This window comes from Oryza brachyantha, chromosome 3 (genome assembly GCF_000231095.2).
Source record: "Oryza brachyantha chromosome 3, ObraRS2, whole genome shotgun sequence".
In the NCBI taxonomy this organism is placed as follows: Eukaryota; Viridiplantae; Streptophyta; class Magnoliopsida; order Poales; family Poaceae; genus Oryza; species Oryza brachyantha.
In genome coordinates, this window is record NC_023165.2 from 5,594,554 (window position 1) to 5,609,237 (window position 14,684).

Below are 14,684 nucleotides of genomic sequence, written 5' to 3' on the forward strand. Positions count from 1 at the left end.
AGCATAAGATTTAAATTCAGAATACTTAAATTTTAAAATGTATTCTAAACGTTCTAGAATTTTTTTCAACAAAAAATAATAAGTTTGAAAAGTGTATTTATGATAATCTATAATCCATAAGAGCAAAAGAACAGGATCTACACAAGAGCAGATATAACAATGGTATAATTCTAGGATATCCACGATGCAAATTTTAGGTGGCACGAAGAAGAGAACAACATTGTGTGCGTTGGCAAGTGGCGATAGGAGTTGTGCTAAACAGTACATGTAAAATGAGGGATGATATTAACATATGACTAATTAAGTATTAACTATTGTAAACTTTAAAAATAGATTAATATAATTTTTTAAATAACTTTCATATAATTTCTTTTATCAACATACACATCATTTAATAGTTTGGGAAGCATCACAGCATTCAAACTATCTTATAGACTATTTTATATTTTATAGTATCATAATATTGTTTATATAATAAAAATATTTTATACCTACCCATTGTAAGCTACATATACAACTTTTTATGAGAGTTATATGTTATTGTCTAAATATAGCAGAAAATTTGTACGTATAGCAATTATCTGAAACTGCACGTACAATTAACAGAGTGCATGTGAGAATCTCGAAGGTTTGTATCATTCGAGATCTCCGTGCAGGCTATGAAAGGTACATATTTAACCGGACAAGCTATATAACTTTGGATAAAAATTCATCCTAAAAATTTTCAAATATAGTAACCATGATATAAGTAAAGCCTAGTTAATAAGGTTGAAAACAATACGAAAAATCTTGACTATATCGGCTACGGTTTCCTCGGTCTCCTAACCAATTTAGCCGGTAAGGAAATTCTTAAAAATGAAAATGGTAAAATTGTCCGGAAGCAATAATGCATTTTTCCGTTCATTTTGTTGGAATTACTTATTAGGCTAAATTTTTTTGGAAAATTTTCGAAAGCCCACAAAACCCACCAATCTACCTAAGTCGCACGGTCACGACCCATCAGCCCATCTAGCTCGCTAACCCTAAACCAACTTTTCCCTCCCATCCTTTATACCTAGCATGTTATTAATTGATATGATATGAGTATAAATTGGTTTTTTATATACTTGTCCTTATGCTGAATATGTAATATTGTTATCGACATGCATTTGAGCCTACCAACCGATATCAATATATTTTCATTCCAGTGATTCCATTTCTGAACAAAAATATGAAAATAGAAACGAGTGAGATAATTTTTTGACTATTTTCACCCCCAACTAGCACACTTTGAAATGCAGGATTCGAAAAATAGCAGAATAGAAAAAAAACACATGATTTAATATGTCATACCAGCTTAATCCTATGAAACGCCAAAACATAGGAATTGCTCAATCATCCTGTTTGGTTGTTTTATATGAAAATCATACATGAATTTGGAAAAAAAGAGTGACACACATGAAAATTTTCTTTATGTTTGAGGTCATGGTAGATTTTCTCCAAAATTTCTATGTTTTCAGACATTTCGTAGTAATTTTAAGTGATTTTATCTTTGATCCAAAGGAGCATATAGGGAATTTTTCCAAACAATTCATACCATATAAAATTCCTCTAAAATTCCTTTGTTCTACAGGAGCCCTTACATTGTAACTGGGTTTCTATGTATCAAAAATAAGTATAAGGTGCAGTGGTAGGGTTGTTCGGCTAACAGAAAGTTGGTCATGAGTTCATACCATGCCTCCCCAGCATGAATATAGCTCAAGGCACATCAGTTGGCTGGAAATTAAAGGTTTTTCCCAGATATCTCGTGCGGTCATCGTGGTGAGGAGCGTATTATGCTTCTATCCATGGATCTTCCTTCGATATAAAATTTTAATACCATTTGTTATGAAACCGATCCCGAGATCATTATCGGAAACCGAACATGAAATTAAAGCATACAATAAAAAGATCTAAATCTAAACAACGATGAAGTGCAATACTTGTTATCAAGTTCCAACCACAACCTAATCCACCAATCACAAATTACAAACACTCCTACCGGATTTAGCATATTAGCGTATTTGCAATCATTGGCTGGTAACATAGCCCATTAATTGTATCCTCACCTAGCAAAATATTCAGCCATAACCCAGTCCACTAGTATGGGCTGGTAACATAGCTCGCAAGTTGTATCCTCACCTAGCAAAAGGTTCAGCCATATCCCAGTCCACTAGTCACAAATTACGAACACTCCTATCGGATTTAGCATATTAGCGTATTTGCAACTATCGATTGGTAATATAGCCCGCTAGTTGTATCCTCACCTATGCTAGATCAATGTGCAGTTACAATATGGGTACCCCTTTATTTACGAGAGAACTTAGGATATAGTACAACCTTAACTCTACTATACTCCTATTATGTCTCAAAATCATAACCGACTATATGCACATATTGAATATAAATTCTAACAATATATACTCAAAATTTTAAAAAATGCCAATTTTATTGGCTCATAGACTAGTCAAGCCAAAGATAAGCACAAAAATACTCTTCCAGTCCAGCGCGTCTCATCCTTTTTTTGATCAATAGCCGTCGGTTGCATCCATAGGAGTATGATAACATGCTCGTGTGGTTTTGAAACACGACGACTCAACAACCGTGATATTTTTGCAAGTTTGAAGTCTCTATTATCATATTTCTAAGACAGTAAGACATACACAGTTTTTCTCACAGTTGGGTTTTATCACGTTTGAAGAACATAATTAAGCAAATTTAGGGTGAGTTTTTAAAGATTAAAATACGTCTTGAGTCTCGCGTAAAACAAGATAAACCATTATTATATTGTTAATTATTTTAAGCTTAAAATGTTTATGTATGGTTTTAAAGCAACTTTTATGTAGAACAAATTTATAGAAATATAATTAATCACGTGGTAACAACTTACCTTATTTTACATGAACAAATTTGGGACGTCCATTTCCGCCCAAAAGAGCTCGTCATCGGTTTATGCCTATAGAGGCATTGTGTTTGGTATGTTGATGCTTTCCAAATTGCTGATCACGTGGCATATTAGCGGTTTAGCGCACATGAGATAAGCTCGAGAGACTTGTAATTAATCAGACTCGTAGCTTGCGCCTACGTTCTACCCACCAAGTTAGGCAGCGGCATTCTTATTCGTTTCAGTCCCACATATCCACTATCCAATGATCGCATTAGCACGGCAATGCATATCCATTCGCACAACAAGAGCGTACAGCTTCTCAAAAGTCTGGAGCCAAGCCACCACCGACAACGGAAAAATTAGGCACGGCGGCCGCGAGCGGTCCTTCGATTTTCTCCGCCTATTTCCGTTCTCCCGAGACTCGACTGCTCGAGTGGGGTTGGTTCTCCGACCCATTTCCTTCCGTTCTCGGGTGAGGCGTCAAGTCCATTTCCGCAGCGTCGCGGTCTGACCTCCGGCTCCAGCCGGTAACCACACCACACCCCCACCCACTTCTTCCTTCACAAAACGTGCGGACGGAAGCCGGGGTCAGGTCCCCCGGTGCGGCGACGAAACGAAAGCAAGATCTAACCGAGAAAGCGGTCGAGGGCGAAGTGATCAGGGCCCCGCCCGCAGTCCCGCACGCGATAAGGACAAGCATCTTCTCCGCTTCGTCCTGATACGATATGCGTGACGTGACGGCGGCAGCGTCTCGCGAACGAAGAGGGGAAGAACTTTCCGACGTCACGGCGCACGCAACTTGCGGCAACGGGAGCAGCCGCACGGCAAGCGCGCGTGACTCCGTATGCCTCGCGCGAGTGGGGGTGTTCGGTTTTGTGCCTCGCGCTGCGCTTGGCTTGTCGCGAGGATTTTTTTTTTCTGGTCTACTCGCTTGTGCAGTTGAGCTGCCACTGCCACCACGTCCACGTACAGTGCAAATTGGCCGCCGGAAAGCGATGCTTGGATAGGTATTTTTGCTCGTCGTGTGGCCCGGATCTCGGATTCTCGGAGGGATAAACATCCATGTTAGTATGTACCGTGCACCTGTGTAAGTAGTGAGAGCGATGTCATCCACAGCCACAGGAAATTTTGATAGGTGGCACGGCAGCGAACACGAGTACACAACAGGCGAATCTCTCTCTTTTTTTTAACCAGTGGTATGGCTACGACGAACGATCCCGGAAGCGTGAGTGAATACGGTGAATTTTGCATAGATGTGCGACGAGCCAACGTCCTCATTTATTTTATTACTTTTGTGTGTGTGGCCAGGGTAATGTCAATTTCAGCGTCGTTTTCCAATGGCATAAACAAATGCAAATGACGCACACGTTGTTCGTGATAGGATATCCATCCGCCTCTCTATCAGGCCCCGGCTATCCTCTCCCTTTCTTCCTTTCTAGGCGCAACTTGTCAGTTGAACACATCTCGCTCTTCTTTCGCTTTGCGTTCGGTTCTCGCAAAGATGGAATAAATAAAAAACCGATACCTTTGTGAAGCAAAAGTAACCCGACCCCGTCACACAATCCAAACCGAGGTACACGTGATCGAATACGAAGCGCTCACGATGGAACGAGAAGGCGCCCGCCGAGGTGGATGGGATGCTTCTTCCGCCTCGCCCGAATCCGCAGCCGTCCGTTCCTACCTCCTTCCCTTTTTTGTGGGCACCTGCTCTGCTTTTTTGCTGTCTTGAGTAGTTCATTTCCTGCCTCACATGTGCAAATCCCTGTGCGCCATGCAGGTTGGAAGAGAAAGAGAGCGATACGAAGCTCGTGGTCTCGTTTCATCTCGTGATCATGCTCATGCACTAGAAATTTTGAAACGATGGCCAGTGTTTTAAAAGGTTTTTCCTTTTTGTGTGTGTTGGGGGCTATGGTGGTTTGAGCTCACATCAGCCGCCCCCTGAAGGAAATCTAACATCCCAACCATAAATTACAAAGTGGAGGGGTTAGGTGTAGCATGACTTGTTTTTTTTAAGATAATGGTGCCATGATTAACTAGGAGAATTCCAGCAACTGCACATTGCAGAAATGAATTAACGTACGCGCGCATTTGTCTGATTGCGGAGGACTGCTCGAAGAATATCACATGCTAGCCGTATTTGGTACGAAGCCGCTAAGATGCAGAGATAAAACAAGGGGAAAATAAAAAACCCATTGCTAGCCAGTGCAGCCCAAGAAGCTGGATCAACCAAACGTGCAGATGATTGTTGGAAAGATTCTTCTCCCCCAAAGCCCTCATTTATTAGCGTTCTGTATTTTGTCCGGTCATGTGCACATATAAATGCCACTTATTCTAACTCGTAGATTAAAAACAAAGTACAGTTGTTCAATTCGAAGAACAGTTCCTATATCCATTTCGTTTTCTCACCGAACCAAAACCCAGGTAAAGAATCAAGCATGTATTGCTTGCAATCGCACGGTACCTGATAGTTTATCATAACCGATTTACTGTTAAGTAATCACCATGAGTAAGACGGGAGGTCACCGTTTGTCTTTTTATAAGGAAAATACAAAACGATATATTTACAAATTAAAATAATATATAAATAATTTTTTATATACTAGCGACCTAAAAGCGAAGAGGGAAAATTAACTGTGATGAAAAAACTATAAAATCAAATATTAGTATTTAAAAATTTAAATTTTGGCTTATCAGTATAAGTATAACCGAAAAGACAAAAATGCTGAGCAATGACTTGTACGAGTAGTTCTTGGAGTTTCTCGCTGGCATTAAAAGAAATTGAGACAGGATGCCGGCAAGAGAGCGACCGGAACCTTTTTGGATTAGCTGAATTTCAATTTGCAAGAGAGAGCAACATTGGCATCATAATCATCCTCAACAAGTTGCTCCATAATTCTTGAGGTAGGAACATAAGTGTCTTCGTGATGTTTTTTTGTTAGGACACTTATGAGATGGTGCGTTTTTTGAAAAAACGAAATATATAGAAAAGTTGTTTTAAAAATTCAACTAAACCAAAATTTCAACCTTGAAATAATTAATACTCAATTAACTATGTGCTAATATCTTAACCCATTCTGCATGCCGCAAAGTTGCTACACCAAATTGCTGGATCAAACTCACCCAAAAGGAGCCACTATATGTGTTCTCACGGTCTATAAATTCTCACATCTATATCATTCTTAAAAGGCTTTGGTTTGGCAGAGTGGATGACGCATGGGCCTCGCGTGGGCCCGGAAAAGGTTGGGAGGGAGGACTAACTGCCTTTGGAGAGGGAGCAGCGAGGATGCCGTCGCCGTCATGCCGCGCCGCCCCGCCGCTGCATGGGCCGAGCGCCGCCGGTCGGTGTCGAGAGGGAGAGGGAGGAAAGGGCAAACGGGGGCGCACAGGCTAGGTCGCTGCCGCGAGGCCACTCGACGGCGGCGTGCTCCCCTTAGGAGAACGGACAATTTGCTAGTTAATTAAAAATAGTTCTAAATTATAATAGGTTAGATTAAACCAAAAGAGTACAAGTATAAACACAATAAAATTAAAACAAAGTGCCCAGGTAGAAATACAATTTAAAATATATGAAAATTGGAACGGGAATAAAGTAGATTCAAGGAGGAGCTCATATAGAACATATTACGGGAATAACTGAAATTAGACATAAAAATACAATAAAATCAACATTTTATTACAATATAAATTCCAAACTAAAACATAAATTTCACTAAAATAATTCAGAATTAAAAATATTAAATACAATAACATAATTTAGTTTTAAAAAATCATAATGAATCTACAAAATATTAAAAAATGGTGGATAGCTGAAATCTATGCAAGAGAGTCCATATCGATACTATTCAATATTCAACATAATAGCTGAATTATTAATATGAAAAGTAGCAATCGACTTGCCATGCAAATTTCATAACAAAATTCTAAACTTTATAATCTTGAATATAAATAAGAATATTTAAAAACTTTTCACGTTGAAAATGCATAAATATATTAGCCAATAGATAATTTAAGAGCATTTTTCCTATTCTTGAGAAGGTACCATGAGGTATCACTGTTTTCTATATAAAATTTGATACCTTCTAGTATCTAAAATACCAAGAGGTATCAAATTTTAGTATTTTACGTAGAAAACAGTGGTACCTCCTAAGGATGGTAAAATTGCTTATAATTTAATCTTAAATGTGCTATCAAAACATGGGGTTTCTTGAAATGAATTTTTGTCGTAGGGTTTTATGTTATGCATGCCTTAAAATTTGAGTTCTATGAAATTTACTCTAGAAGTGTTGATAATAAGGGTCATTTTCTTACTTTGAAACATGCTATAAACTATCACGAATATGCAACACTGTGTGTCATCCTTGGTAAATGGAAATTGGAAAAAAATGTCGTGAGAGAAAATGGCATTGTTAGTCTTAAGATGGAGGAATTAAGAGAAACAAATATGCCGTAAAATTTTTATGTAACTGATTTATTCTATACTACTTTAAAAAGAAGCAAAAAAGGAGCAATGGCAGCAGTAAATATGTCATCATCCCATCACAGTTCTCAGTTTTTAAGAATATGACAGGGACCCACATGTTATTCATCCTCTATCAACTCTCTATTTTTCTATGCTACTTTATTTTCACCATCTCACTCCCAACTCTTATTTTTTAAGAAGGTGACAAAGGAACCACATACCAGTTATCCTCTAATTGTTGTATGATAGCTCCACACTGGCTAATTGTGTTATTGGATATAAGGTGAAAAATTACGTGAGAAAACAAACCAAACACATCGAGTAAAGCACTTCAGGTTCAGTGCGAAAGCTGGCTTGATTGATCATTTGATCGCCATCGGCTCTTCACTTCAGCAGAAGCTGGAAAGGGTTGCCACTTGACACACCGCCCACGAACCACATTACCCGTCGCCGGGCCCGCTGCTAACGTGCCGACCCTATCCGGTCTAGATCCCCAAAAGGCAGACGGCTAGGCGAGAGCGCCAGCCAACCGGCACAAGTGGGGCAACAAGGGGAGATGTATGCGCTATGCTAACGCCCTCGCTTCTTCTGCAGACGCCCCCAACATTTGGGGCACATGCGTGAACGCTTGACTAGGATGGCTCAACAAATGTCACGCCCTTCATAGCGGAAAGAAGAAGAAAAAAAGGGGCGCTACGCACGCACGCACACACTCGTTTTCCTCATTTTTATGGCGCCCAGGAACTCTCGCGATCCAAGTTTTTAAAGTGGCTGGGGGCATCAAGCGCAGCCAGGGTCCCACTCGAGCAGCGGCACGGAACCGCCCGCTTCGTCGTTTTCAGGTAGCAGACCTGGATGGAGACCCTTTCTGTTGCATCTTGATTGGGAATAGAGAGCAAAACTGAAACCTGATCATTTTATTCACCCAGAATCATTTTATTCACCAAAGATCTGAAACCTGAGCGTCAGAGCATGCGTCTTTCAGGGTCACAACATTGCACCAGTTGCAGTTTGTAAACAGGATGTTTCATTAAAACAACGGAGCAAGTCGAAGGATACAGGTTAGTGGTTGCCCTTAACACAACGAAGAAATGATTTTTAAGACAGCTTACAACAACAGGTTAGTTCTACTCACTGAGGCTGACGCCGGCAGTTATTAGCAAAATTTCGTGGTTGCAATGCTCCCTATTGGACTGACGCGATCACAACCACGTTTGGCCGGCTTCTTGTCCTTATCTACCCTGCTGTCAAACTAATGGCATGTAAGGGAGAATTTGCTACGGTGCAATGTATTATGTACACCTCCGTTTCCTAAGCGACTCTGTACGCACGACGCTGTGTTACTGGGACTAAGTAGAAGATTGGGTCGGCATATCACCTGGGTTTGTCCTGGTTAGCAGGAAGCATAATTGATCAACCACTCGAGACTCTGCACGACAAGATAACTGAACATTAGATGCCGTGGCACACTAAAAGTCTGGTTAATTACTATGCCATATTGCTGCAACCTGTGAAGAACATTTTCAATTCACGGAATCACAATTTGAGGAGAAAACAAACCATTAGGCATTCAGGCAGATCATCATTGTTCGTCCTCATGTGAGTCTGCATTTATGTGAAGAGCAATTGGTTACACATTTCTGTTATTTGCAAGGATCAGTATACTGTAAGTTGGAATAAGCTGTGAAGATCTATCAGTAAGGCGATTCATGGAATTTGACACTGGATGGAGATAAAATGAAAACAACATACAAAACTGAGCAAAAGTCTGAAACTTGTGCTTCTGGAAGTACTGAACTAATAGCAGACTACAGATATAAGAGAAAAGGCATGCCAGTGATGGAAGATTGAAGTATTACCTCCATAACCAAATGGCATGATGACTCATTATCTGTGGCAAGGCAAGCAAGGGCTACCACTGCGGCTGCCACAGTTGAGGGCCAGAAGGAGAGATGTTTGTGGTCTAGAAGTGAGAGCATGGCCAGGTACTTCGCTAGGTCCTCGACTCTGTCATCTGCATTTGCAGCCTTCAGATAGAACCTACAAAGTTGAAGCAAACAATTGTTAGTTCCTTATTCATTCCGTACAATTGACGCAGAAAAATGGAACAACCACAAACATAGGTTGATAGGAAGTACCAGAGGAAATGGTGAGCTGTTGTGACAAAGCACTGGAAGTCAAGGACCTCCTGAACCAGCCATTCCATGGCAACGACCTCATTTCGGCTGTAAGTATTGATCCCTACTTTGAAAGTTTTCTGAAGGATACTGGAAGATATCTTATTATTAGGTTCTTATCGAGTGTTACAAAAAAAGGTTTCTATTATACATTGCCCTTAACAGAAACAAAGATGCATGAAACAAAAATGTAGATCCAGGGGCAAACTTATACGGTTCGAAAGTGATATTTCAGTGCAGATTAGACAGGTAAAGTTTCTGGGTGCGCTTCACATGCTTCTAGCAGTACTGATGCATCTTAATTTAGAATAACACTCATAATGCATCTCTCACAATAATGGATACCTAAGTTATTTTAGTAGTCTAAAAAAATAGCTCAAGCATGCAAACTGGTATGGTCAATTATTTTGAGGGATGCTTGATCATAGGCAACACAATCAAGAAACTTTATTTCTAAAATAATCACCCTGTGAACCTTTTTATAGAACAATGATTTATTGGCCTGAGTTCTCACATCACATGCAGTTCTAAGTCTTGAAAGTGATAAATTGCTACTGGATGTGATACGAGTTACAATTACTCCCTCCATACCATATTATAAGGTATTTTTGTCCTATCTAGATTCATCCATGGATCATTGTATATGTTTTATATATGTGCCTAAATTCATTAGCATCTATATAAATTTAAAAAGGACCATAACATCTTATAATATAAAACGGAGTTAATACCATTGTATGTTCCTGTTGTTATTTATAGAACAGAATCAAACTCAGATTCATGCTAAAGTCTGTCAGAGCCATCAAAGTGCAGAACTAGGGATTTTGCAGCACTGCAATTGATAACCACCCCATTAAATAACACATGCTATATTCAAATGAGACAACCTGAACCAACTACTTGCAGAAGTATTCATACTGAAACAGGTGCATTTAAGGGAGCTTGTAAGAAGATAAACCATTCAGCAAACAAAAACATGTATGGCAAGGGAGCAATTACCAATTATAGGGTTGATTCTCTTCAATGCGGGTAGCAAGGGTGGTGCAGGCGATTCCCAGCAACTGCAGATTCCTTGAGCCCTTTACATATCCACGTGTCAAGAAGCGGTCCATCAGTCCTATCCCTATGAAAACTGTCTCTGGCTGCAGCTCCATCACATGGGAATGCTAGCAATGCATGGGTAACAGTCATTCTTTGAAAATTGTGTATGAACTCTATGTAAGAACAAATATATTCTCCACAAGTGACAGCACATTATGTTCAGGAAAAGTACGTCACATTACAAGTATAGATGATCATATCACTTTACATTTACAAGTACAGATGATCATATCACTTAAGAACTTAATGCTAGGTTGCCTAAAAAGACCTGCAGTTGGAAAACACTCAGTGACTTCATTTTCAAAGGCTGCCTGAAGTTTATATGCAAATATAAACTGATGGAACCATAGGGTTAGAAAAGATTAATTCCAGATGGAGGATACACAAAAAAAAGGGAATACACTGATAATATGTTCTAGCACTTACATAGCTGCATACACAGATAGTAGTAAAAAGTAATCCAGATATCCTAATTGCTATGATGTGTGTCACAGACATTTCTTAAGGTCATATATCTGCCATGGGATTTCATATGGCAACAACTTTTCGGTGCAAATGACCAAATTATTTATCTCTTTCTTGTCATACAGTCATGCCAAAATAAACAGCTGAAAAATACTTATCACTGCTACAGTCATGCCAAAATAAACAGCTGAAAAATACTTATCACTGCTCTAGAAAGCCTGGATGTGACAATGGAAAATCACTGAGTAGAGTTACATTGAAATTACTAGGACTACCACTACAGTGTTGACAGACAATAACACAGGGACTGCTGCAAACAGTACAACTAACTCTGTGATAAATGAGTCAGCAAATGCAATACAACAAATTGCTTGGTAGCAGATAGATTCCTCCACACAAAATATGCAATATCATAACCGGATCTGCTACCTGAGCACTCACAACACAGAATTTACACTGGAGAGTAGCATGCTCCTATGCTGGTGCAAAATGCAAACCTCACATCTAGTGTAGTGTGCTTGCAGAACATCAGTCAGGCAGAAAAACTTACAGAATCTAGATCAGTAGAGGACTCTACAAGTATGCATGTGAATTACCAGCACAATGCCCGCATAACAAGCCTCTGCAGAACTACCGCACAACAAATTGAGTTCGAGCTAAATGCATTATCGGACGGAGGCAAAGTGATGATCGAAGCATAAGTGTATAATGCAGAGCATACTGACCTCGATGATCCAGTTCACCATGACAACGCGCTGCTCCACGACGGCACGACCGTAGCTGCCGGGCATGGAGGAGTACACCTCAATGTAGTCGCGGGCTACCACCCCTCGCCGCTCGCGCCGCCGGAACCGCTCGTAGCTCTCCTCGTTGTCCAGGTCCTCAAATCTCTTCCCCTGATACGATAATTCCCAACTAATTACATCGAATGTCGCACTGATTCGAGAGAGTAGCCAATTTCCAACAAATTTGAGAGAAATTGTGTGGAAACTGCATACCGTTCGTACAGCGACGTCCGTGACGGCGGGCGTTTTGGGATGCGGGCAGGAGACGAACTGCTCCGCGAAGGCAAGGAAGAGGGAGAAGGTGGGGGAGGGCTCGGCGTCGTCGTCGGAAGAGGAGGACTCATCAAGGGGGGCAAAGGAGTAGTTGGCGCAGATGCAGGGACCACTGCGCACCTCCTCATCCTCCTCCTCGGTCTCCGGCAGCGTGAGGTCCTCGCAGGCTGAGGAGTATTCGGTCGCCTCGGCGTCATCGGCGAGCCGCTCGGGGCAGGCGAGGTCAGACTCTAGGACGGAGGCGAGGCACGACGACTCGGAGACCGAGACCTCGGCGTCGCACAGCCTCGCGCCACCGATGATCTCGGAGCACTCGGAGGCGGCGGGCTGCGCCTCGTCCGCATCCTGATACCGAGGCCGCTTCTCCGGGCGCTGAGCTGCGGCGAGAGAGGTGGTGGTGGTGGAGGTGGCGGAGATGACCTCGCTGCGGAAGCAGGAGGAGGCCGAGGTGGACGACTCAGCGGGCCGCTTGGCTGCAGGCGCCGCCGCGATCTGATCAGGGAGCCGAGAAGGAACCGCCGCCACCGCGCCTCTCCGCCGCCGGAAAGGGTGGGAGCGCGGTCTCGTGGGCACCGATGCGGGCATGGTAGGCGGAGGCATTGGTAGCGTGCGGCGCTGCGTGTGCTTGTGCGTGGATTTGTGATGCTACGGCTGCGTGTTCGTCAGTTCGGCTTGCTGCTTCCCCGTTATATTATATTATAGGCCGCAGCAACTTGGGCTGTATCCTCAGGTTTGATGGGTACTAGGGGGCAAAGCGCCGAAGCCAGTGTGCGGCGGTGCACCGTGCAAATGCGACGGCGGATTGCGTGGACCCACGTCAGAGTTCGGTCCGCGTAGATTCACCGGCGTATCCCCATGGGTTCCATCTGCAGCTGCCAGCTGGTGCACGAGAGACCCGCCACGGCCTTGCCTCCCGGGCAAATCGGAGGGCCTCTGCTTCCAGTGGGAATAGCATTGATGGTGCCGGTTGGCCGCTGATTGCCCGGCGGGGTCCAGGTTGTCAAGATGCTACCCGGGAATCTCTGCTTATATCTAACCCAACAATCTCAATCGGACGGTTCGTGCTAATCCAGTTGGGCCCAGGATGTCTCAAGTTACCCATACATACCTATTTCGTTGGGTTCTCTGTGATTCTTTAAAAGATTCCTGTGGTGTTGATCAGTGAATCTGTTATCACCTTATCACCAGCTCCTTATTTTATTTGAAAGACCAAAAAAAAAAATCTATGGAGCTGCATAACCTTATACTACTGCAGAGATGCTACGGATGTTTGTATGATAAAGTGTTTCTCTCTTAATTAGGTTTTAGGCCCATGAGCGATGTTACGTCTATCCCCTGCTATCTACGCCTTTAAGTTTAATCGTGTCAAGATTAAAAGAAAAATCGTATGTGTAGCATTTTTTTTCTTTACTACTAGATCGCATAGAGCTACATAATCTTATACAACTACATTGTACGTGTATTGCTATGTGCAACTAACTTAGTACTTCTATTCTAAAATAAATCAATTAATAGAGTTTATACTTTTCGTAAATAAAACAACGTTTATATTCTTACATACCTCCGATCTACAAATTTAAAATGTATCCCTTTAATATCCCTCACCTACCTGTTGATCAATACTATTTACATTAATTATGGGTATTTTGGATTTTTCTTCTTCATGGTTATCATATTGATATTTTAGGGATCCATCGGGACACATGGAGAATGTGAGAAGAAAAAGGGAAAGAACATGAGGGGATCGGTGTTTAACAATCTTTTGATCATTTGATACGGGGAAGTATGAAGAATCACGCTCGTAGATCTGCCATAATGATGACCCACAAGGAGGGAATCTTGAGTTCCTTTTTTAGATAACGGAAATTTTATTCCGATCTTCGCTTCATAAAAGCTATAACTAATTATTGTAGAGATTGCACGCCAAAATAACCGTATATTAAAATTAACATCTTGATTACAAAAATTAAAACTACTTAGAACCTATGAGCAAGGAGTTATAGCTGCTCACACCTCCACCTTTGTTCGTCCTACACCTCCACTTGACGGATCACGTCATACCAGAGGTCACCACTCTCAGCATTGAATCCGGCCAAGATAAGTCCCCCACATCCGAACTCCACCACAACAACTGGCTGCGACTCCATAGGATCCGCGATAACCCCCTACATCTGTCATAGACCCGCCACCACAACCATCCTACGCTATGGAGCAAGATAAGGCAGGCATGCATGTGTCTTGGCTAGAGGTCACCGCCCCGACACCGGATCCGGTTAGAGCGAGTCCCCCATGGGATTCTATTGCCGTTGCGCCACCATGGGACTGTCATCCTTTTGTGTCTACCTCTTCTAGTCTAAGCCTCGATGCCCTCACCGTAGGGTCATCGCTGCTCTGGCTCCATGGAGAATGAGGTGGAGGAAGGCGCATGTTGTCGCTACTCCATCAGGGTGAGGTTCTAAGGTCGCATAAGTTGGGATCACTAGATTTATTGTGGTGGGGTGGAAGACGGAAACTCAAGG

The 14,684-nt window shown here is 42.0% G+C and overlaps 1 protein-coding gene across 4 annotated transcripts; it reads right to left on the bottom strand.

Moving 5' to 3' along the window:
• Window positions 1-8,294: 8,294 nt before the first annotated feature.
• Window positions 8,295-12,810, bottom strand: LOC102708882 (cyclin-SDS-like). 4 transcript variants are annotated; one of them, XM_015834995.2, is made up of 8 exons: window positions 12,106-12,810; window positions 11,833-12,003; window positions 10,541-10,707; window positions 9,503-9,631; window positions 9,224-9,404; window positions 8,925-8,969; window positions 8,743-8,793; window positions 8,295-8,605 (listed from the first exon to the last, which is right to left on the bottom strand). In XM_015834995.2, exons 1-7 carry the CDS (start codon window positions 12,763-12,765, stop codon window positions 8,758-8,760), a joined length of 1,389 nt encoding a protein of 462 aa, XP_015690481.1. In that variant the 5' UTR covers window positions 12,766-12,810; the 3' UTR covers window positions 8,295-8,605; window positions 8,743-8,757. The 4 variants fall into 4 exon arrangements, with proteins under 4 accessions (XP_015690481.1, XP_040378182.1, XP_006651183.1 ...); XM_040522248.1 differs by having other exon boundaries at window positions 8,295-8,793; window positions 10,541-10,620; XM_006651120.3 differs by having other exon boundaries at window positions 8,295-8,793.
• Window positions 12,811-14,684: the final 1,874 nt, after the last annotated feature.